The 24,734-nt window shown below is 49.5% G+C and overlaps 1 protein-coding gene and 1 long non-coding RNA gene across 11 annotated transcripts in view; one reads left to right on the forward strand and one right to left on the reverse strand.

Annotated features, from left to right (window-relative positions):
* LOC118301237 overlaps positions 1 to 24,734 on the forward strand; it is a 1,055,945-nt gene that overhangs the window by 167,711 nt on the left and 863,500 nt on the right. The window lies entirely within an intron of this gene.
* nrp2a (neuropilin 2a) overlaps positions 1 to 24,734 on the reverse strand; it is a 59,963-nt gene that overhangs the window by 1,777 nt on the left and 33,452 nt on the right. For 3 of the 6 annotated variants that reach the window (XM_035629668.2, XM_035629664.2, XM_035629669.2), the window contains exons 8-16: positions 18,997 to 19,141; positions 17,157 to 17,332; positions 16,551 to 16,730; positions 16,315 to 16,459; positions 10,867 to 10,947; positions 10,523 to 10,627; positions 7,216 to 7,481; positions 6,548 to 6,644; positions 4,811 to 4,843 (exon numbers count right to left, since the gene is read on the reverse strand). In XM_035629668.2, the coding sequence (XP_035485561.2) occupies positions 4,811 to 4,843; positions 6,548 to 6,644; positions 7,216 to 7,481; positions 10,523 to 10,627; positions 10,867 to 10,947; positions 16,315 to 16,459; positions 16,551 to 16,730; positions 17,157 to 17,332; positions 18,997 to 19,141 (1,228 nt within the window). Of the gene's footprint in view, positions 1 to 200; positions 2,961 to 4,810; positions 4,844 to 6,547; positions 6,645 to 7,215; positions 7,482 to 10,522; positions 10,628 to 10,866; positions 10,948 to 16,314; positions 16,460 to 16,550; positions 16,731 to 17,156; positions 17,333 to 18,996; positions 19,142 to 24,734 lie in introns of those variants that run through there. The other 3 variants (XM_047330774.1, XM_035629665.2, XM_035629667.2) reach the window with 3 other exon arrangements.

Here is a 24,734-nt window from a genome sequence, read left to right on the forward strand (position 1 = left end):
GTGGCACAAAAAGATGAGGCACACACTCTTCTCCTCATCCAAGTTGTAAAAACATTTGATTCTTTCGCCACATTACGGCGATACACAATCCTTTTTCCATATTGTTAATGAGTTCATATTTACTGCAATTTAGAGATTTGGCCTCCACCCACACATACACACACACATAAACACATACACACATACACCAAGTCTTGGAATAATAGAAAAATATGACTTTATTAATAGAGAAAGATCATTATGATACATTCCTGTCAAACGCACAGTCATCACATAACATACTGATAGTATAAGACTGCTCATTCCATGTGAATAAGGATGCAAACATTGTCATCAACGAGTAATCGACACAACCCATCATTATCACCGTTAAAATCATCGGCACTGTCGCTGTCAAGTTTAAGAGTGGTGTATAAGACGATCATAGAAAAAAATAAAATGAACTCATGGCAACATTTAAGAAGTGCTTGTGACAGTCTCGCTTTCCGGTTGGTGAAACACATGAAACGGCCAGGCGACGTGGATTGAAAATGTATATATATATATATATGCAATTCAAGTGTGGAAAAACCAATAGCTCCAGTGTAATTATACTTTAGACGAGTTTTATTTTCACTTTTTGTTGTGTGTGAGTGTGTGTGTGAGTGTGTGTGTTTGCGCCTGCTGCTCCTGGCAAGCGTTCAGGAGTGGGAGTTGCTGCTTGGCAAGGCACACGTCGAGATGGGTGGAGGTCTTTGACGGCCAATGGCCGTTATTAATGCTGTTTCCAGGGCAACTGAAGTTGGCAGTGGAGGTGTGGTAGATGGGGGATAAAAGTGCTTAGCGCAGCCCTTCATAAATGTTATCCCTCCATTAACTAATTACAACTATTAGCGGCTCGGGGCGTAGCGGTGTCGGGGTGGACGAAACGGGGCGTCCGATCCCTCCTCCCGGGTTGATTTAAAAGCTCATTGTGAGAGCACGCCAACAAACCCCCCCCCCCCCACCCCTCTTTATTTTAAGTCCGGGGAGAAAAGTGCAGCTTTCAAATTGAGTTGCATTCTGCTGAGCTGTGGTACTCGTAGGTGATGGATTTTGTTTTGCTGGTGTGACAGATCGCGGGGAAAGAAGCGCGCCCCGCTAAGCCGCAGAGTAAAGACCTCAGTTTCTACTCGAGTCGGTGTCAAATCCCGCCGCCTCTGCGCCGACCGATGAGAGAGAAATTGGCACCAATTTGTCTTTTATCAGTCGTAACGTGGGAAATTTCACATTCAGATTCAGGCCGTTAGATCCCAGATGGGTTAAATAGTAGGGAGAAGGTCATCAGCTATGTCTTGTTTTATGTTAATACCCATCCACGACGTCTTATGGCACTAAAGGAAGAACCATCGAAAGATGGATCTCTGCTCTGGTTTTCATAACGCCTGGATCTCTCTCTCTCTCTCTCTCTCTCTCTCTCTCTCTCTCTTTCTCTCAGTGCACGTATACAGCAAGAACACTGCGCTTATGGCTTCCAGCTGGTGCAGCGGCATTGTGGGATTTGTAGGAGTATAAATCAGGGAAGAAGTGGCGACGGCAGACAGCTGAGTCTATACACAACCCCCTAAAAACAACAAGCACATATTCACACTGGAAGCACAACGCGGCTCGGCCCGGCGTGGCCTGCATCTGGGAAGCTTAAAGACACGGGGGAACAATGGGAGTGGGTGGTACGAGGCATAAATGGGAGTGGAACAACGTGCTTTATTACGCCAGAGAATCAAGATGAAACACTAAACACTGAAGACGGCTGCATCCATCACTGACTGATGCCTTTATCGGGAGAAGGCAAGGCGCTCAATCAAAGGAGCTGGTTATCTCCATTTGTGATGCAGGACTTTAAGTATGATGGATTTGCATTCCTTTGTTTTTTAAATGTGCACATGCTGATGTAAAAGGACAATGGAAGGACTTTTTTTTTCTTCTCCCTCCGTTACAACAGCCTCACTCATGGTACAACTCATATCACAGCCATCTCTGGTTGTTATTACAGAGATACCGAGAGCTTTATTTTCCGGGGGCTTGCCAGATCATTTCCACCGCGCGCACAATGAATGCCTCCCCGCCTCACAGTTTTCTCCAGCGTCTCTCTCACAGCGCTGCAGAGCTCCCCGTGTCTCCGGGGTCTTGTTTTTTTGCCCGCGGTTTGGCAGCTCTGGCTGGCTCTCACAGCGGAACCAGCCTGACCCCCACCTCTTCCCCGGCCCACACATGTCCGAGTGTACGTCCATGCTGGGGTCGTTCCAGGAGGACCGTCGGGATCGTGAGGAGCCAGACGGCACTCAATGGTCCGAAACAAGCTGTTCGGATAAATAACTTACTCAGACTTCAGGGCCTCTCATCAGGAGCAGCATAGTGTGAAATGTCAACAGCAAACTCCTTTAACGGAACAAAAGAGGAAAACAGCAACCAAAGCTACATCCATTAGACACAGAGGGAGAGAGGGCACAGTGTTCCTTTGGAAATGTTCACTTGGCAGTTCGGGACGACGTCTGTGTCGTCGCCGCCCTCGCAACTGTAAACTAAAGGAGAGACGGGGGGGGGGGGGTCGTCACGTGGATGTTCTGTCAATCCTGCGGCATCACACATCACACACTGCCACTGGCACCACAAGTTTTTCCGTCCTCCTCTGCCAAACGCAACGCGGCTAAAGCGCTTCCTCTTTCAGCAGAGGGTGCGGTGTCGGTCCCGGCTGTCCAGTCTCACTGTCAGGACTGGCTCCACCCCTGGGGCGGCCATACTGGAGGACCAGTTAGAGTACTGGAAGCACTGCGAGGAGCTGTGATAGGCCACCGACAGCTGGCTCTTCTTGGTGGCCAGGTGTTGTCGGCAGCAACAGAGGGCTCTGACCAAGATGGCCACCGCCAGGAGAAGGAGGGCGCCCCCGGCAGCCATAATGTAATACCAGTGGATGGGCAAGGGAGGCACAGGAACGCCTCCCCCTGGTGGAAAGATACAGAATAATTGGCCAGCGGGAAAAGAGAGGAGTGGCACACTACATTTAATTCTCCATTTTTCCCCCCCTGTGTCTTCATCATACGAGCAGCAGGCGTGCACCTCATATGAGCATGCTCAAGCATGCCGGTTGCAATAAATGAAATAAATCTCCCAAGGCCAAAGGAAAAATTAAAATACATCCATTTCTCTCATGTGGCTTGTTCTGCAGTTGGAGGACAAGTTTTCACACCAAGATCATCAAGAGATTTGGTTTGAAATCAGTCCAATGGTTGATCCAATCAAATGCAATGCAGTAATTCTTTTTTCTTTTTTCTTTCAAAGCCCCAATTGAATGACTTGGTGTGAAACGAAAGCCAAAAAAAATTAGTAATAAAAGCACCCACACACATTGAATTAAGGAGCTTCCTCCTCCTGTTTGGACCTGGCACAGGGCGTCACAAACAGCCCCCTGGTAAAGTCTCAGAACCATGCACGGATCAGTCAGACACCACATGGGAATCCAATGTTCCACAGCTCTCTCGGAGCACATATTGGATTGGGATTTGTTATTTAGCTGGCTCGGGTTGGCAGATTTGTTTGGAGTACATAATTTATCCCGTTCTCTGTTCCTGGTCTTTTCCTTTTTCTCATGCATCAGCCTCCTGGCCAGTCCTCTCCTCCTCAAGCCAAGCGCTGTCTCCTTGGATCTGCACAGATCCTCTACACTGCTGCCCCCGGCTTGAACCCCCTTCTCAGATTCTTGGTAAGAACCGACTAGCCACCTTCCAAGAAAGCCTCTACTCAATTATCCAAGTCTGCAATGCAAAGACAGACACTGAAGACACTGAAAAACTAAGAAAATAAAGCCCACATGTGCCATCCACACTCGCTGTTGGTGCGGGGAGCCGTGAGAGTGTCACATTGAACTAGGGAAAGTGAAGCAGAGACGAATACATCCTGATTTTTGGACCGTGTCACATAATTACAGAGGGGAAATGGTGCGTGCTCCCGCTACTTCACACTGCACACACTCATTAGACAGCGCCGAGTTAGGGAGAGGAGAGAGACCCGGCGTCGTCGCCGCCATCGCTTTTCGCTGGGGACGCTGGTGTGTGTGCGTGTGGCGATATTAACGAATGTGTTTGTGCAAAGTTGGTCAAGGGGTTAGAGACACTGTGTGTGTGTGTGTGTGTGTGTGTGTGTGTGTGTGTGTGTGAAGACGGAGGACCAGAAAAGCCCACACACACACATCCCATTTGCACTGAAACAGCCAAGCTCTCATCTTATTGGAAGACATAATGAGATGCCAAAACACCAACATCAATCTCCGAGAGTCCCCCCGGACGCTCTAAATATTTTTCATGAGGCAAACAGTTATTTAAAACCCTTCAGGCTGCGTCAGGCAGCCTTTTCAAAATATCTGACTCCATGAGATGTGCTTGGTTTAGCTTGCCTTGCACAGTTTGCTCTTTTGAGACAAATCTTTTGTTTCCACCGAGACTGACAAGGTTGAAACTAATGAGCTACAGCACGTTACAGTGGAATAATCTGTTTTTCAACCTCGGTTAGAGTGAGGAAATTCATTTGGCATTTGGAAATTTCATAATTTTGAGTCTGTGTTCGGTGATGCTGCTGATGATGCGAAGAGTCACTCTTTTTTTTTTTTTGAATGAATGAATGAATGAATGCAGTTTCATTAATCTGGAGTCACACAGCTCGAGCCTCTGTGTTGTCGGTGGAGGGACTGGTTTGGGAGAATTTAGTGCCACTAAGCAAAAAACCGCAGGCTAGTGCATACCAACGAGCAGGAAGCATGACCAGAGAGGAGGTGACGTCATACCGGGGTCAAACTCACCTGGATTTTCTGGAGGAAAAGCAGCAAAGGGTTCTGCGAGGACACAGAGAGAGAGAGCCGGGCAGACATGGGGACAAGGAAAGAAAGAGAGGAAAGGGGGGCTGTTAGATAACTTTACATGCGATGGAAAAGTCTGCCAAATGTCACACAAATGTCACGAGACTATCAGACTCCTCCTGAGGAAATTTAAGTTCGCTCCTCGGACAACTCGCACGAATTACGGCATTCAAGCAGCTCCTTCGCCGAGACGGAATTTGCAAACAGAGTGTGTTGTGCGCGCGGCCGGGAATTTGAGACGGACCGTGCGAGGGGTGTGCAGGCTACGTGCGGATGTGTGCGTCCGCAAAGTTCACGCATTTCAAGTTGTTTTATCTGCTCACTCCAGATGAACTGCAGCGGGCTGGGCCGTTTTGGCTTGCTGAGAAATGCACAGAGCAGAACCTTCACTTTGGTGGCCTGGAATGCAAATACAAAGAACGGTTGTGTATGTGTGACTGTCAGGGGGGGTGGGGGGTAGTGTTCGAGAGACAAAGAAAGAAGGGAAACCGACTTGGGGACTTGCGCCTTTTGGCGGGAACGCCAACGCAACTGTGAAGAAGTCAACTGCGCCGGGTGATAAGCAACATCCCAGCATGCTCTGGAGTGGCAAAGGAGGAAACACAGCAGCATGGAAGCGGGGTGGGGGTGTGGGGGGTCGGTGGAGGGGGAGGAAGAGGGATGGCTGGGCTGTCGTCCTCGCCTTCCAAACTGCCGTGCTACTTCCACTCTCTCAAGACTCTCACGACGCACAGAAATGAATGATAGAGCATAAAAAAGGGCAAAGTGTTGGCCACGAGCCAGACACACACACACACACACACACACACACACACACACACACACACACACGCGCGCTCCCTCAAAATACACTTAGCCTTCACTGCATCGAGGTCCGGCTCAAAAGCACACTGGACGTCAGTCAGCGGCAACGCTGGCAGGTTTTGGGCTTTGAACCCCCGGCTCGGTCTCTGATCTGTTTAAGACCCTCTCCGGAGCCCCTGCCCGGGCCAGATTAAGGGGGCCGTGCTGGCGCTCGGCTCACACCAATGCACCCAGAAACTTGCTTGGGAAACAGCCTGTCTAATAATTCCCTTTGACGGACTGGGAAAAGCTCTGTTTACAAATACGACGAGAGGAGTGAGCGCGGGAGCGATGGAGGGAACGAGAAGAAGAGAAATCTAATGAAACATAGATTAGCATCGCCGGGGCCCACGGGGCGTTTATGGCCTAGTTTTCCTATTTTCCTTTTCTTTTCGGGGAAGGAGTAAACGTTGTCTCTCCCACTCCTCCCTCCTTTCATCTCTGGGTTCGGTGGGGCTCTGTGGAGGGGGGGCTGTCTCTAAAACTGGGATGGGTGGGCGGGGGGGGGGGGGGGGGGGTGGTGGGTGTTTATCACTTCATGTGTGTCACTGTTCAAGGACCTTAAGGCTAAAAGTGGAGGAGGCGGAATTGAAATAGAGGGAATGGCAGATTGATGGCGGGTGAGCTGATGAGGCGATGGTGGTGTTGACAGCGGATCAGAGGGAGCCGGTGGGTCAAATGAACGCGTGTGTGTTTGTGGGAATTAGTTTGCTTTTCAATAATCTTCTGGATTGTGACAATTTTTGTCTGACGTGTCAAAGAGTCGTCCATAGAACTACTCTGATGTGACGCACCGAGTTGTTTCTGTGTGTGTGTGTGTCTGTGACTTAGACTTACGTGTACACTCTTTCAGCGGGGTGCTGGAGCTCATCTGGATGTTGTCTATCCAGATGTGTCCTCTGGTGCCGTGCACAAAGAAAGCCTCCATCACAACCTGAACACAGCCAGAACAAGGGAGGAGGAGGAAGAGGAAGAGGAAGAAGAGGAAGACGGAGACAGGAAGAAGGCGAGGGGAAGCAGAGGGGTGGAGGCAAATTGAGAATGGGGACACACAGGAGGAGGAGGAGGAGGAGGAGGAGAAAGTGGATAAAAACTTAATACAGTGCCTGTGATTTCAAAGTTGCACTCAGCTCTTGCAATCATCCTCCGCTTCCCTGCGAGCTCCTCCGACTTAACTTTTTTATGAGAACATTAACCGTTTCTGATGTCTCTGACAAACGCACAGCGATCCCCAAAGAATCACCGAGACCGCAGAGACACGGTGGCTCAGTTTAGCTTCTTTTGAAGACAAACCCGGCCCAAGGTGAAAGAGAGTAAAACGAATGCCTCCATATGCACTCAGATGAATCCATCTCACTCTAACCTACCCCGACAAAGACATTGAAGACACAGTCGTACTTTTGGGGAGACATCTCACTGAATTTGGCCATAAGATTGATCTTTTTTATAATGCCGCTTTTGCTTCCCCAAGCCGACCCCGGTAAAGACTAACATGAACTCTTTACCTGGAAGTCTTTAGGCGAGCGAGGCAGGATCGTGCGGCCCTCCCTCCAGACAGGTCCCTGGTCGTCCACCAGTCTCCAGAGGACGGTCACCTTGTTGTGCGCGTCCCGCAGCAGGACCCTCAGGTGGCCCTCGGCCTCGCCCCACAGCTGATAGGAGAAGAGGAGGCAGAGGGGCCCGGTTTCGGCCGGCACCATGGGGCTCACGAGCCACGCATGCTGCTGCTCCATCTCGGGGCTGGCGTCCATGTACAGGTAGCTGTTGAGCTCTGGGGGAGAGAGCAAATGTACAATCGGTGTCACAAGTCACCACACACTCTCGACCTTCACATGTGCAACTACGCTGTTTTGGTATTTTTAGCACATTGGCAGAAATGAGCGGAGCTTTGTTTTAACCTTGAATTTGCCGGATGCAACATTGAAATGAGAGCGAAAGAAGCCTGATTTAATGGGGAGTCATTTCAGCGCTCGAGGCAACAAAGACTAGGAAATTTGAAAGGCCCCGTGGACTTTTGATAGCGGCGCTAAATACAGTACGTGTGTCTTCATGAATGCAGTGAAATCTTCATCTTCAATCACTGTTCGCACACACTGGGACACACAAATATCCTGGTGCAAGCACAGACTAAAATGTGTTTCACATAATTACAGACATTTCCAACATGACCCTCACACACAAAAAAAACACACTAATCACCAGTTGCTAACAGGAACGGCACAATAGTCCCATGAAACAATAGGGGATATGACAAATATAAACACACAGGAGAATGGGTCCGGCGAGAGCGTCACTCCTACATGGAGTGCTACCAGAACCCCGACCGAGACCCTCGGGGCCTATTCCTCTTCATTCGCTTCCAGGTAAATGACTGCAACGACGGAAAAGTCCGACCACTCCATTTGTTTGCACCAGAGGATGTTTAGTTTGCAAATTGGATGCCGACATGAATTCCATTGTGAGGCAGTAGGATTGGTGAGCCCACTGTACAATATGTATGAGTGTGTGTGTGTGTGTGTGTGAGAGCGAGAGAAAAAGAGTGACTCAATGAGGCGTCTGGTAAAGAATTTCTTAAGTGGGCCCTGTGGGAAAATGTCCAGTATCAACAATCTGCAGATTAAATCACCTGCTTTATCATGAACAACTCAGTGTGTGTGTGTGTGTGTGTGTGTGTGTGTGTGTGTGTGCGCCTCTCTGCTTTACACGCAAGGAAAAACTGTTCTTTTTTTTCATTCATAACACCTTACACTTACAGTAGCATCCAGTGAGAGTGTGTTTTTAGCGCAGCCACGCTCGACATATTGAGGGACCGAGCTGATAAGCTTTCACTGCGTGTGTGTGTGTGTGTGTGAGACAAGCAGTATCTGGAGGGACAAATCTTCCTCCGACTTGACAGCTCCCCTCTGCCCGCCATGCGCCCAGATTTGCCAGTGTGTGACACTTCAGACACAGTGTGTGTGACAGTAAGTCCCTTGGCCTTTTTTCTCTCTCCAGCTCTGGAATGAATGCGCGCGCCCGTGCACTCGTCCTCGCCGCACGTGACACCGGGGTCGTGTGCGCGCGAAACATATTTGTGACTCCGTGAGGCGTTTTATCACTCGTCATAATGTGCGCACCAAAGCCTCTTCCGCCGTCTCCCTGTCTAATGGTGAAGCGCGGCGCCTCGCAGCGAAACCCCCCCCCCCCGCTGTTGTGCCTCTTGTTTGCCAGACAGCTCATAATCGGGACAGCCTCGCCGTACACAGCACAACGGAGCATTATTAATCCATTTCACAGCGGTCTCCTGCAGTGAGAAGCAAACAAGGATTCAACCTATGAAGCCTAGTTAGCACATTTTTATTAGTTGGGGTATTAAAAAATACACCAGTGTACAGTGGCTTGCTCCGGCTCGGTGTTTTTATGACGGAGGTCATGAGGTGAGGGGATCAGACTTCCTGGGTCACGCGAGGAAGAGGAATTCTATCGAGGATTAAACAGCGATGCGATCACGGCGAAATAATGATCCTGCGTCGGCTAGGATTTCCGACCTTTGACATCAGCGGGAGAAATCAAAGGCCGGCGTGGCATGTCAAAGCGGCTGGAAATGATACTCCATACATGAAAGCCACAACCGGACTAATCTACGCAACCCCTTTCCAATCCGGCCGCGATGAAAGACGCTGCTTTGAAGCCCCCCCCCCCCCCGTCAAAGACCCAAATAGGTCACGCTTCGGGAAAAACGTCTGCCTTCGCTGGGAGATCTGTTGCTCCTCTGAACATAACCCAGGTGACATCACAAATTTGCCAAAAAAAGAGGGGTGGGGGGGGGGGCAAGCTGAACCTCTTGTTCAATTCAATCCAGCTGGAGACATGCTGAATCTTTCAAAACCAATGCATTTTAAAACAAGGCTGGGATAACAACCCTGTACCTTGCCTATGTGAAATTATAACAGTGTTGTATAAATAATAATAAAAAAAAAGCTCCTTAAACCCAGCACGAAATGTCTTCCGTAGCTTTTAATAACACGCCAAAAAGCTGCACTTTTGATCCTCGGGCATGTATAAAGGGAGAATGAATAATTTCTTCAAGGAGCGTCAAGGTAGAGGGAAGTCTACGCAGCACCAGCAGGGATGTGCCCCAGGTAATGGAGGGGTAGTAAAGGGACGGCTCCTCTTCGGAATCTCCTGCTCTGAACTTAATTGGAACGACTGGGTCTTAACCCCTTCCTGCCGAGACTCACGGGGGCCGGTGTGTGTCGCCCCGCGTCACGTATGTGCTCGACGCGGCGGTGGTGACGCCTTCCCCACCGATTCCCTCAATTCATTTTCATTCTCACTCACTCGGAAAGAGCCGCCGCTCGGCTGGCGGGCGACGCCGCGGCTAAATTAGACCGGTTTCAATTTAAGGAATCATTTTAATCAAATTGAAAAGGGGGCTCGATGAAGATGCACAAGGAGAACGCCTCCATTTAATTATAGAAAACAGAGTCGCGTCTAGACCCGCCGAAGTTGATAAAATGAAATGTAATGCGTTTGTGCAATTTTCTGCATCCAATGAAATCCCATTCGCGGATGCATACATCAAGGCTCTGCGGCAAACAGTCTTCAGTCGAGAGAAGACTATACAAAAAAACTGTGTAAAGACCAGAATGAAATTCAAGTCAACTGGATCATCCAGATCCATTTCGAAACCGAGTTTCAACAGACTCGGCTCCCGCACGTCACCGTCAACCCGTCAGTTTCTCGAAGCAGCTCCGAGTCGCTCCGTCGAAAAAAACGGCCAGACGCGATGAGTCATGCGGAATCTCCACATGACACGATAAGGAGACTCACCGTGGCTGTGCAGGGACCAGAAGAGAGGGGCGTTGGGGTCGTGCGTCCACCCGCACAGGCCGCGGTCGAAGTCGCACGAGCTGTCGGATGGAGGAGAGGTAGCTGCTGTGGAGGGGGAGAGGAGTGAGGACAGGGAAACGGGGCAGAGTAAGAGCGAGAGCCAAAGTGCACAAAGGCATGAAACGGCACCAGTCATTTCAGATGAAGAAGGATTCACAGCGGCTAATGTCACAAAGCCCCTTTTCAGAGGCTTTCATCTTGGTTATTACAGCCTCCCCAATGACACCATTCATCCGGCGTGTCTTTTGATTCCATGCAGAAACACTCGTATCGCCTCGTCTCACCTGTCGCCGTGATGGGGACAGTGGTGGTCTCGACGTCGACGGGCAGCGTCGGCGTGACCGTGTCGGCCGGCGTGGTGGTTTCTGCCGGAAAACAAACACGACACATCGCAGGTCATAAGGGAGGTAGTGTGAGACAATACTCAGACGTTAGATTACTGCAAAAGGGGACACATTCATCACTTGATGTTTGTTTAAGAGATTATTCACAGGGGAATTTTCCCCCCTATGGCAATAAATTAGGGTGGAGGGGGGGGGGCAGGAAACACAGACAGGAGAGGAAATGATAAACAACAAAGACAGAAAGCAATGAGGTTTACAGTCTTTATACTGTATGCCCTTAATAAGCTTCAATTCTGCTTATTTTCTGGTGATTCAGACAGTTACGATTATTTATGAAAGCTGTTGGATCTGATTAGGGATTGGCAATGCTTCAAGAAATACTTTGTAGACGTAGATTCTTTTTTTTCATTGCATCCTATATTGCACAAAGAAATCCATTTTTCACATGCTTTTCCCCCCTCCAACTAATCTTTCATGCCAGAACAGTTCAGGTCCACTTTGACAGCAGTGAGAGGACCTTGTAAACAGGAAATCAGGGAGTTCTACAGCTGCTTTGCTTAACCCGTCTTGACTTCTCTTGTTTGCCGATGATTCGGCACATACACACCACGTCAATGTGTCATATTTAGGGTGAATAACAGTGCATGTCATCATTGAGAGTGTGAGGTCAGTGTCTGGGATAGACTGCGTCTCTCGTCTCCGCTCGGCCATCCCCCAAGCGGAGGCAGACGCAGATAGGCCCAGAGCAGCCAAGAGAGCCCCCCCCCGCCATGTTGTGTCTGGACCTTCGGGCGTCAGTATCTGTCCAACACACACACACACACACACACACACACACACACACGGGTCCACGTGCGGATGCACGCGCAGATGCAGAACCCGACACACGCTCGCGCACATACGAAATGCCTGGCGCTAAGGCTGATGGATGGACAGTGTCTCACAGACTCCCCTCGACCTTGGACGGGATGATCACACTCTGGGACCACTCACTGGCTGTCAGGGAGGAAACAGAGCGCACACACTTCATCTCCCATTTTTTTGTTCCCCCGTGCTCGCTGCGAGCTATCGCGAGTGCGTGCACGCGAGTGTCTCCCTCACCCCCATAACTCAAGCAAACCTCGACAGAGACGAAACCCAAAGAGAAATGTACGATTTTCCAACATCTACCGAGGCACACATTCATCACAAGGAAAGATAAACAACATACAATGGCATAAATGAGGCCACAATTTGCTCGTTAAAGCACATCGAGTGTGCGCGCAGGCACACACATGTTGAGCAGGCTGCCGTTGGAATGTGAAGTGGGAGAAAGCGCTGTGTTATTAGGAGCAGATGGGTCAAACCCTGGTGCGTTGTGGGAGTTTACACAGGGTTTTGGGTCACATCTCAAGCAAAAGTCCAAATTCATTATGCGATTGAACTGCGTAGCCGGCTCTTCCCTCAATCTCCGTCTGTATAGCCATCGCGAAAAGTCATTAACAACACGTGTTTACACCGACTTGTTCTTTTTGTGGCGTTCCACTACATGTAGTCGGACATATTGCACTAATTTGACGTTAATGGCCACCGACATGGTTGTGTATTCCTTGGTTGCCTTTCTCTGCCTCGTCGTCACACTCGAGCCTGTCCAAACACAACGCGGTGCGGCCTGATGATCTCATGTGAGGACGGAGCTCATCAGCTGGAGCAGAAACACAAAAAGCGCGCAAACGTCCGAGAACAAAGAGAGCCACATGGACTCGGCCTGCCTAGCACCTGTCGGTGGCAATAGTAGAGCCTGCTCCTGTTCATTTTTCCTCTTTCTGCACGACCACCACGATCATCAGAAGACTATAAAAGCCCCCGAGGGGAACAAACGCGGCGTGATACACAATTGATCCGCTAACAGGAACTTCCTGTGGAAATGAGCACGAGGGCGCCCCAGCTGGAGAAATGGCAAACATGAAAGGGTCGGCCACAGCGGGCAACGGCTCCTGACATTAACCCAGTGGTAATGTCGTGTCCTTTATGCCGCTCATTAACTACCTTATGAGACTCTTATCGCTCCTGGCCTCCCAGAGAGGTGGAGGCAAGGAGAGCTTCCGCAAAAACTGCGTATTACATTTAAAAACTGGAAGTGTTTAAAATGCAACACCATCTCTTGTTCCCCTTCTCCTCTTTGTTTGGTCTCTTGTGCTCACTCTTCTTGTTTGTTTTTGCGTTTTGTGTTTGCCTTTTTTTTTTAATGCCTGCCTAACCTCTGAGTCCTCCAGGTAAGTCTCGGGACCAGGCGTTAAAATAAACCCACACATTACCCGGGGCGCCCGTGTGCACACAACTAAACACACATCAACACAAAAAACACACAGGCGAGTCCGTTCCATTAACATTCTACCCGGCTCGCGAGCACTCCGTGCTTTTCAAAGGTCAAGCCTTGTCACAGTGTAAATGCGCTGACCTTTCCCGCGTGTGACAGAAGTGTCGGGGGCAATGGGAATGGGATCGACTCGTGCGGGTGCGTATGTTTATGTGAGACGGAGTGAGAATGTGAGCGAGCGTATGTGACCTGCCTACCTTTCCCCCGAGCCCCGTCCTTGACGCGTGTGTCACAAAGCGGCGTGCGGAAGGGGCCCACGTGTGACTGGGGCCGGGCCCACCGTACTGTACATGCGCAGCAGAGGGCATCGTACTGTAATGCAGGAGAAAGAGTCCCTCTGCGGCAGAGTGTTGCCTTACATAATGTGTCTACTGCTGCAGGTGATGATGCAAGTCATCATCCTGCGCGGGGATGAGACCAACGTTTAGAAGTGGACCCGGGGGAACCGCTGGCATAGATAATGGAGATGCACACACTCATACGTAAAAATACACATACGGTGCAGCTGTGCAACAACATAGATGTATAAATGCTTGTTTTTTAAACACAATCAGGCACCAAAAAATGTACACACACACACACACACACACACACACACAGGGTGGAGAGGACCAGCCCTCTCTGCATAAATGATATTGCTCACTCCCAAAGAATCTGAATCAGCAATATGTCAGAGAAGAGGGGAAAAAAAAGAAGCTTCAATTATGTAGAAAGCCTTTCTGTAAATCTGTACTTGGCAGTCCGAGAGACGCACACGCAAGCACGCGCACGCACGCACACGCACACACACACACACACACACAGACACTGATGAATTGGACGTGCATGCACGAAAATACACCACAAAGAAACGTGATGGGAAAGACAAGACGCCACTGTTTGAGGTTGCTCCGGCTGGGGTCAAGTTCTCAGATCAAGCTTCATTCACACGCGTCATTCGATGGGATGCTGTGAAGACGGTGACATCAAGAGCTTATAATGACACGAGTTCCACGCAACACGGGAGTCAAGATTTTTTACCAGTTGAAATTTCAGATTTTCTGGCACCAAACGCATTCCAGAACAAAAAGGCAAAACTGTGAAGGCATCGTGAAGCTGCGCTTTACATCTCAGCTGTGTATGTGCATCTGTGGGCTCCACAATGCAGTTCCTCCGAAGACTAAAATGATCCTTCCTGGGAAAGAAGGAGGAAAAAGGTATTTTTCTTCTTTTTTAATGCATCATTCTCAAGATTTCCTTCCTGCGCCCATAAAATTTTGGAGGACATACACGAGAGAAAAAAGCTGCTGTAGTAGAGGTGTGTACGTGAGTGTGGGTGTGTGTGTGTGTGTGTGAGAGAGAGAGAGAGAGAGAGAGAGAGAGACAGCTGCGAATGAATCAGGGGAAACAGAAGGAGTCGGGACCAACAGCACTGTGTGAGAAAAGAGGTGCAAGTGATGAGTAACAGAGGAAGAGGGGAGGAGAGGAATAGAGAGGAGAGGAGGCATGGTAACGAAAAAAGAACAAAAACATTTACGGGCCCACGCACCGGCCCTCGGGGTGGGAACAGAAAAAACCTGCAACCATGTGTAGCAACGGGGAGACGGGTCTTATTCTGCCTCATTGTGGCAGCTGCCGCCGCTGTGCTCCAAACGGCACTGTGCAAGATTAGGGGTAAAAATATATCCTTTTGTTATCTGCATAAATCATGTGAATGAGAAGAAAATTCAAAAGAGGGCTTAACCGTGGGGAGAGGAGAAAGACCTGAATCGTTTTGTGTGCGGAGGGGGAAGTGAATGATTTACAGGATGTCAGCAGTAGTCCAGCGTGCCTGCTGAGTTTCGGAGGCCCGTGAACAATGTGTGACCCTCAACGGAAACTTTTTTCCGCTGCCACAGAGCGCTCCGCTCTTATATCTGGTGAAAATAGCCGGAGAGGTGATCCCCGAGGTTTCTGGCTTGTTCGTAATCTTTGGGGTTAGTGTTCATTGTCGTAATGTCCCTGCAACGCACCTCCCACAGGTCACTTGTCAGTCAACAAGGAAAACACATCATTTCCTGTGAGCCACAGGGGGAGGGTTGGGGGGAGATAAAAGTCCAGACACCAGGTGTTTCATAAACTGCACATAAATCCGATGACAACTGCGTTCGACAGTTGTGGAGAACGCTGGGTTGAACAACTTTGTCTCAGGTATGGTTTGGCTCCGCATGTCTGGCACCAGAGCCGCGTGCTTTCACAACGCCGTGTTCAACATCGACGCTAGAACGGCAGATGTGCATTTGCTGTGCGTCTTTAAATGCGCGTCACACTGTCTTAGTATATCATCTTCAACTGGAGCCTATTGCACTTCCTCCGCACGGAATCGCATTTACGGCGGCGTGATTACTGCGGTCGTGTGTGTGTGTGTGTGGATGTCAGTAGTGCACATTCATCTCCCTCTCTGTGGTCTGTTTGGCATGCGAGCGCCGTCCAAATGTGTGTATGTGTGTTTGCTTTTATTTGAGTGCGTAGCATGTTGCAAGGCACAGGGGGAGTGGTAAACAGTGAGAGTCCATGTGTGTGTGTGTGAGGGCTGGTGTGTGTGTGTGCGTTTCCAGCACTAACTCACATCTGGATAACAGACCCTGCTAGAAAAAAGGGAACAAACCCGTGCTCTCGCTCTCTCTCTCCGAGGGGATGCATTCCTTCAAACCGAACCCTGTCCACTCCCAACACTTGTTGTCGAAGCTCACACGGAGCCGAGCGCGTACAGTTCCTTCCAGGTATCAGAAAGGAATCGAAAAATGGAAAGGGGTTCAAGATTCCACCGTATTATCACTTTCCCTCTCGCTGCCAACACACTGTCTCTTTTTCACCTCTGGCACACTCTAATGACTCTCATGCATATCTAATGCGAGGTAGCGCCACCTTCCTCAAGGTCCATTCACTTCTGGATAGCTCACTTGAGTTTATTCGAGTGTAGGGCATATCATTCAGCCTGGGATACCATAAGCAGCAAATTATCACACATCTAAAATGATTCGTATAATCCAGCAACAGCAGCGTCCTACCTGGAAGGTCACAGCCCAGTATCTCCACTCTCATCCCGATCCCTGCAGGAGACCACCTCTCCGGGTACAGCCTGACGTACTGGGCCACCGTCTCCTCGAAATGACGAAGCTCCGGGGTGTCGTAGTGTGTGTTCCCCTCGAAAATCTGCACAAGAGTCCAAACAATGTAACGGCTGCTGAACTGGAAACAAACATAAGCATCATTTCCCCGCGTCTGTCAATCCTCCCTCACCCACCTTGGGCAGGCTCGTCTTCCGGTCCATGATGAAATTCCACTCTTTTGCATTCAGGCTGTGCGCCACTTTGTACTTCCGCACAAATGCCCGATTATCCGTGGTCGCCCCGCTCCCGACATCTCCTCCCCTCGCTCCTTGGGTGATCACGCCGCGCACCGTCTTGGGCACACCCAGGTCCACCTGAAGCGATAAGATTTAGATTGTTGTACTCTGTAGAGAAAACTAAACAACGACACACGGTTATGGTGCGATCGCTGCTGGGCTGCTTGTTTCAGCAAAGTTGTCTCTGAGCAATACGTGGAAGCAAGAATTTACAGGTGCTCCTTGACGCATATAAACAATTTCCACAGTGAAAGAAACAATTACCCAGAACAAATGACACGGCAAACAGGCAGTGCGAGGAAATTTATTTATTCTGCTCATTTTTTATCACCATTCGCAACAGTTACTCTCCCTGGGGTCCACTCGAGCAAATCTTCTATAATAATGTATTCTATTACGCCTTAATATGGGGACATGAATGTTAAGTGTGATTTGTGATTCATTCTTATTAAAATACCAAAGTTCCGTCAAGCAACAGCATCAGACGGAAAGTTCAAAATGTACCTGCAGCCACTCCTCTCCAGCCAGGGGCTGTGCAGGGGCGGGAAACCAGCCGGAGCGACTGGCCACCAGTCGGGTGGTGGCGGGGTTCCACACCATATCCCTGCTGGAGGAGGCGGAGATCTGCGCGTCAGGTAGCAGGCCGGACAGCAGGCCCTGCAGGTCTGAACACGGAGCGTCTGGAGTGGGCGAGAGAGAGAGCGAGAGGGCGGTGATTACCTTAACCTTCGCGGGTCGGGGGGGGGGGGGGGGGGGGGGGGGGGGGGGGGGTTTGATGGAGAACTTCCAGCGATGACCTAACACACACTCACGCTGTTACACATATTCCCACCTGGGAGCTGTTAAGCTCCACCGCAGGATTGCACTACTGGCCACTTAGCACTGAGAGTGTAGACTGGAACGAAGAGAAGAGGGTGAAGGGAGAGAGCGGGGAGGGAGGGAAGAGGAGACGTGTAGTGCAACACTGCCGCTTCAACATGCAATTAGTGCCATTAGTTGATATAAAAGTACATGTTAAGTCTACCGCTAAATGGGCTCCCTTCACATCGCGCACAAACACAATAGAGTGGCTTTTAAATATGTAGTTCACTGTATTGTGTCTTCATATTCTTTTGTGTTTTGTGTCTTTATACTCTTCACAATAGCCTCTCTGTTCAAATGGCTGCGCACACACTGGATGTACATCCACCGACCGAGAGAACGTTTCAACGTAGAAAAATGGCACCCACTCAAATGTGGACGGGCGAGTGGCGTTGACAGTAACTTTACCGAGGGGAGTGTGTGAGAAGGAGGAGGATAGGACAGGTAATAATTCAAAGGAGCTGAGGGAGGCCGAGGCGAGAGATGAGACTCCTGCAGAGACGAATGGTGGGAGAGAGGAGTGGGAGACTGAGGTGGATGAGCACCGAGGGTGGTGGGGGGTTAAGGGAAGAGGAAGTGATGGAGACAGAGGAAGTGAGGGAGTGCAGGAGGAAGGCAGGAGGAGGAGATGTTAGTTGTGTTGACAGTTTAAGAGAACACAGATCAAAGTTTCATGCTGTTATGTCACGGCAAAGGCAGGAGATTTCAATAATGAATCAAAGGCACAGGAAGTGCAAGTGTGTGTGTTCGTGTGTGTGTGCGGGTGGGTGCAGTCTGTGTACATCTCGAAGGGTGCGCCTGCATGTGAGGTCATCTGCTATATTTAGAAACGGCCGGCCGGTGTGCGGATGTACCTGTACTGTAACAGCAAATAGCTATTTCGGTAGCAGCTGTTGATGCTGCAGCGAATCACAGTTTTCTGATGTAAGCGCGAACGAACGGGGAGCCATGAATGATTGATCGCTACTCATTTCTGGATATAGAGGAGCTCACGGAGCAAGGAGGACACATCAGAGAAGTATCTAGAGCCACGAGAGAGGGAAAAGAGGCGCCGCTGGGGGAGTCGGAGACGGAGAGCGAGCGCAGGGAAGAAGCGGCGGAGGGAAGTGACACTGGCGGAGCCTCTGGAAGGAAGAATAGAGCAAAAGTTTCTTCTAATTAGCCCGAAGCTCGCCGTGTTTTAAAGATAGCAGGGGGAGTGTGGGAGAGAGCTTAAACACACATGTATGTGTGAGTGAGTATGTGTGCGTGCGTGTGTGTGCGTTCCCAAGTTCAAGTCTTTGAAGTATTCTTTCAAGCAAATCATATTTACTGTTCAAAACATTTCTTTTCTGAGCAAGACAATGGAAGAGGCAGGCTTCTGACCACAATGTTGCTGGTCTAACTCCCAAAATCCCCCAAATTTCTGAATGTGAAGCAGAAGGATTCTGGGATTCTGGTGACCCTCTTGAGGCAAATAACGGTTACACGCACACACACACACCTGTAATCTGGCATCCATAGAGCTCGAAGCGCAGGGCGATGCCGTTCCTCCAGGTCTGTGGTCGGATGCGGACGAACCGGGCCAAAACTGGCTGCGGGACGCGGTTCAGAACCACCTCAGCTGGGTCTGTGTTGGCGTGGAAAATCTGTGGGGGGAGAGAGGACAGAGGCTGTCAGAAGGAGTTGTACTGTACAAACCCGCATGCCTGAGTGTCTTATCTCTCTCTCTTTCTCACACACACACTACCTTCTGCTCTACACCCACCCACGGTGCACGGCTTCGCTTGGCTACACACACACACACGGTGGCCGAGTGGACAAGGCAGAGACAACCCAAACACAGATCCAATGTCACCAGCCCAGCTGTCGATGTGTTTTGGGGTCAAAGGTTCGGCGCTGGGAGGCTGGGAAAATCCGACGATGGATGAGGGTTTCAGTCTCTCTCCTCCTCCTCCTCCTCAACCCCCCCCCCACACCCCCCCCCCCCCCCCCCCCACACACACACACACACACACACACACTCATCCACCAGCTTCACTTCGCCTCCATGCTGGCGGTCATGGGAAGCTGCGGGAGACGTGACCTGACGCTGCCAAACACGACCGGCCTTCGCAGAGGGACTCTGTCCAGGTGGGCAGGATGCGAGTGAAATTCTCTTCCTGAGACGTCTACCCAAAAAGCATCAACATTCCCTTGTCCATTAACAACCCCCTTCCTTCCATTTGCGAACAAGCGGCGTGCTGCGGCAGCAGGGGTTGTGGGGTTGGGGGGGGGGGGGGGGGGCGAATGTTACCAAGGTGGTCAGTTACTTGCTGTTTCTGTCAGACAAAGTGACCGGTGACACTCAAGGCTGCTGAAAGAGGACATTCAGTGACATTCAGGCTTCCTTTCGCTGCTTTCTGTGGAGAGGAAGAGGATTTCCCAAAGCGCCAAACTCCCAGTTTATGATTATGTATAACTTCCTCTTCCCTCTCCACCTCATTCTCCCTCCGTTCTCCTACGGCCTTTACCACATCCCTTCATCTCAACACCTCCATGTTTTTTCTCCGAGGGTGTACAGTTGATATCTCTCCACACCTCCTCGCTTACCCCCATATGCTGCTCTTCCTCTCATGGGCGGTTACCAACTGAAACCGCACACAGGAAACCACAGGAAACCACAAACACACACACACACAGATAAGCAGAGGAAGCGTCTTCTAACAGACAGAGAGACGGTTGAGTGTCGTTCACTCTCTCTGTCTGTGGTCGAGCGGGCCGGCTGACAGGCGAGGCCACTGCTGAGTGACGCATATCAGCCAATAACACACCGACTAACATCAGAGGCGGCTACGCAGCGGAAAAGATGGAGAGACAACGGCTACAAGCAGCTGAATTAAAGATTAAAGGCTACATGATTTTTCTTTTACTCTGATCCAAGCGCAGGATGATCAAACCTGAGCGTGCTCCCACAGCCTTAAAATTTGATTCCCTCTTCTTTTGATAATGTTGTTTTTCATTATAAGCGATGAAACCATCTGGATTCGGTCAGAGTTTTCAAAATACTACCCTGCCATATTGGCGCAAAGTGACCCATTTGTGAAGTTCCCCGTCTCCTTCACGATATATATGCAAGAAATTCCACGACCGGTGGGAATAATGTGATATGACTTTAAAATCCTACTCGAGGGCTTTTATTTGATTTTGGGCATGGCCTGATTTAATCAAGTGGAGCTGACACTGGTAATACAAAGCAGCGTGAGTGTTTGAACAGATAAGCGGGTCTATCTCTGCTGTATCTGCTGCCGGATTGAGGATAGACCGCCGCGGTGTTTACCTAAGAGGCCCGAGCGGTGGATGTGGGCTCTTATGGGGGTTATGTAAACACCCACGCATGCTCACACAAAGACAAGCGCACGGCTCACACTCAACCGACCTGTGTTTACTACCCCCAGATATTATGTGTGCGAAACAAAGAGCAGCGGGGGGAGAAGACAGGGAGGGCAGGGAAAACAGATCGGAGGATGAGTCCTCAGAAGAACAGTCAAGAGACAGATGAGGCGGGGGTGAGAGAGGGGAGAGAGGGAGATGAGGTTGAACGGAGGCCAGGGGATGCACAGTAACTTAATGAGGAATATGAACAGAGGAATGTGGAAGAGGAGGCAGGGAGTGGTGGGGTGGGAAGGAACGAACAACCAGGACATTCATCACTGAAACAGGAAACACTCCATCCACGCCATTTATGTCATTATAAGGCAAAATGGCAAAATCCAATGGAATTTCCTCAATTTTCAAATAAGTTGTAGTTGTAGTTAAAGTTCACAGCAGGCGCATCAAGGGACAAAATATTGCGCAGCCTTACAAACTGTCCGAGCAGCACGATGTCACGGACAGAGTTTCAGCTTCAGAAAATGAAAGTTTGATGTAAATTGTAATAGTGAAAAAAAGCCTAATATGGACCATGAACTGAAAAAATTGAGAGTTTGGTCGGTAAAATATTCGTCCATTAAAACTTCCCATAAATGCTCCCCATGACTAAAGGGCCATTAGCTGGTGCATTACAACGGTGCCAGCTGCTTTACTTTGTTCTCATCTTGGGATAAAAGCAGGCAATACGGCCAATATCACTGACACGCACATAAAAAAAGAACAATTTGTTCAATAAGAATCAGCTTTCGAGAGGCACTTTTCATTTTTCTCTCTTGGATGTGAGAGGGGAGAGAGAGAGAGAGAGAGAAAGAGAACAAACTTCGACAGGAGCGAGAGAGAAGAGAAGAGACAATGAGAAGTTGTCAGTCAGCACTCGGCTTCTTCTGTCCCCTCCACTTCCTCCCATCTATTGTCGGGCTACCTGAAAGGTCACTCTTTTGACCCCATGAGCCATTACTCCCAAAGGTTAAAGGTCACTGTCCGTAGGAAGCAGATGGTTGGTCATTGACCCAACCTGTTGATAATGTGGTTACTTTTTGACTAACCAGGAAAGTCCGTTTCATAGAAGTGTGTGTGTGTGTGTGTGTGTGTGTATGAGGCATGGGAATTCTAAAGCTGCCAGACTGTTGTCTGGGCCACATCTGTAATCTGCCCGACGACTGGCATGTTTGGTCCCCCCCCGCCGGTGTATGTGTGTGTGTGCGTGTGTGTGTGTGTCTATGTGAGCACCAGTGCCTCACGTGACCTGTAGGCGAGGTGCACTGAATAATTGATGTTGTCATGTTGTGTGTGCTCGCGGAGAGAGTCATTAAAATATAACGAAGCCCCGCTCGTTGTCTAAAGGGCCCCCGCCCCACCTACACACACACACACACACACACACACACACACACAGCTGCATGCGACGGTCAGACTGGTTTGTGTGGACACTGGCGCGACACAGGCACCGTGGATATTTAACTATTGATGAACTCGCAGGAGAAGGAGGTCACTGTGGAAGGCGGGTGTGCCGTGTTATTGTAAGATCCAAAGCTCTGGACCTGCAAATACAGATTTCAAAAACAGAAGTGTGCACCCTAGGACTAAATCTAACTGTGTCTCGTTGGAGCGAAGAACATTTGCTCTCTGCAAAGTGAGGGGTGCATAAATATGTACACCCAAACTTGATTCATTCACCATCTCTCAGTTCTGTTGTTTTGGCACACGTCTCCTTCCCCTGCCAGTGTTTTCCTTCGAGCTGATGGCACCACGGGGAGAAGTGGTGAGCTCTGGCATGATTCATTTCCCAGCCGCTTCTTCTTTTTTTTTTCATCCCTGTGTTGTTTCCCCTCGCAGTCTCTGTGTCTGTCCATTACGCTCCTCATCCTCGTCTTCTTGCTCTAGTTATTCCCACTGTCTCCCTCTTTCTTTTCAGCCATTACCTCCCTCCCCATCTTTGTCCCCCCCCCCTCCACCTCCTCTGCTTCTCGGTTCTTGGTATGAAGATGTTGACAGTCGGAAATGGTTCCAGCTGGCCGCTCTCCACTCCTGGCACTAAGAGGGGCGAGTGGTGCGTGTGTTTGTGTGTGTGTGTGTGTGTGTGTGTGTGTGTGTGTGTGTTTGTTAAGGTCGAAGCGGTGATCCTTAGAAAATTGTCTTACACCACCTTATGTTGAAGTCTTCCACTTTGTACCAGTGATACCAGTTGTGTAGCGTGTGATATTTTACCTGTGTGTGCATGAAGAACAAAGCTTTTGTGTCCGTGTGGAGGAGGAGCGGGAACAATTGCTGTGTGGACTTATTTGGTCTCTGTGTGTTGAGCAGACATAGCCCCACAATGCTTTTCAGTAAAATAGCACTGGGGCCGATGGGATGTTCTTCACATACAGATGTGAGTGTTTAATGTTAATTTCTTTGAGTGAATGTGAGTGTTGTGAGTTTGTATCTGTGTGTGTGTGTGTGTGTGTGTGTGTGTGTGAGAGTGAGAGTGAGATATGCAATTCCTCAGCGTGCCAGTGTCTCATCAAGTAATGAGGTGCATATGTGAGTTGTGCGATTCTGAATTAACAAGTCACATGGGTGTCAGACTGGAAATGTGTCGGCATGCACAAAAGTGAGTCACAAAAAAGAAACGCACACGCGAGAGCGCACGCACACACACACACACACACGCACACACACACACACACACACACACACACACACAAACACAAAGCCTAGTGTTTTTCCTCACATGGCACTTTTGATCTCTTCACAAAAAATGCCTTGTTTCCCACAATGCCCCTCTTTTTGTCAGCCTCTCTCTCTCTCTCTCTATCCCCCTTAAAGCCTGCCTCTCTTTCTATAAAATAAACTTCATTGGCTTTAAAAATCCTTCTGTGGTAGAAAATAAGGATCCAAATCTTGAAAAAAAAACCCCACTGCCAAGCCGATCCTTTCATTCATCCGTGATTCATATCTGATGCACAGACACACTCATGGCTCAACCTTCAGCAAACACACACACACACACACATTGTACACTACCGACACATGCGTCCGCACTGTTTCAAAACTACATTAGCTTCAAGCTCACTGTTAAATGACAATTAGTAAAGCCAAATCCCAGTCATTACAGGACCCCCCGACGAGAATTGAGCTTCAACCACTTAAGGGCTCTTTGGGGGGCTTAGGGACGAGCTAACTGGGAGTTTGTACGACATGACTGGTGGATTAGCAGTCACGGAAGATTCAACGGCGGCCCACGGGGACCCGAGGAGGACCTGGCTGACGAGGAGAGCGCCGCGTACGCTGAAATCGTCGGTCTCCGCGTGACAAAATGAGGCCAGGCTTAATTGCCGACTCCGCATTGTGCCCTAGTCACTTTGTGAAACGCTTTCATTCCCAAATCCAATCCATCCATCACCGTCAGCGGTCGGCAAACTTACAAAGAGAAAAGTTCTATCCAACATAATCCGAGTTGCCTTGCCTCTGTATGAAACATCGGAGAGCGTGAATGCACAATAAATCTCTCTGGATTTTGAGCGTAACTCAAGAGCCCCGTCACTTTGGGGAGTTAAAAGTTCTGTCATCTTTTCTTTGTCATCATCAAAAACAGATCATATCTATTCTTTTATGCCGATGATGTAATATCCCATTAGTAAAAGTAGACATGGATACACTAAGCCTTTAGAAAGTCCTGTAAACCTTCTGTGTAACAGTCACGCCATGCTTTTTTCTTTTGAATCCATAATTCAACACAAAACCGCTTTTTAAAAAATTGATCTTTCATCTCCCTATTGGACTTTTGCACTCTTTGTGCGAGCTAAAAAACATAATCAATTCAAAACCTTGAACACTCATAAAAACAAG

Source organism: Scophthalmus maximus, chromosome 1 (assembly GCF_022379125.1).
Source record: "Scophthalmus maximus strain ysfricsl-2021 chromosome 1, ASM2237912v1, whole genome shotgun sequence".
NCBI classification, from domain to species: Eukaryota; Metazoa; Chordata; class Actinopteri; order Pleuronectiformes; family Scophthalmidae; genus Scophthalmus; species Scophthalmus maximus.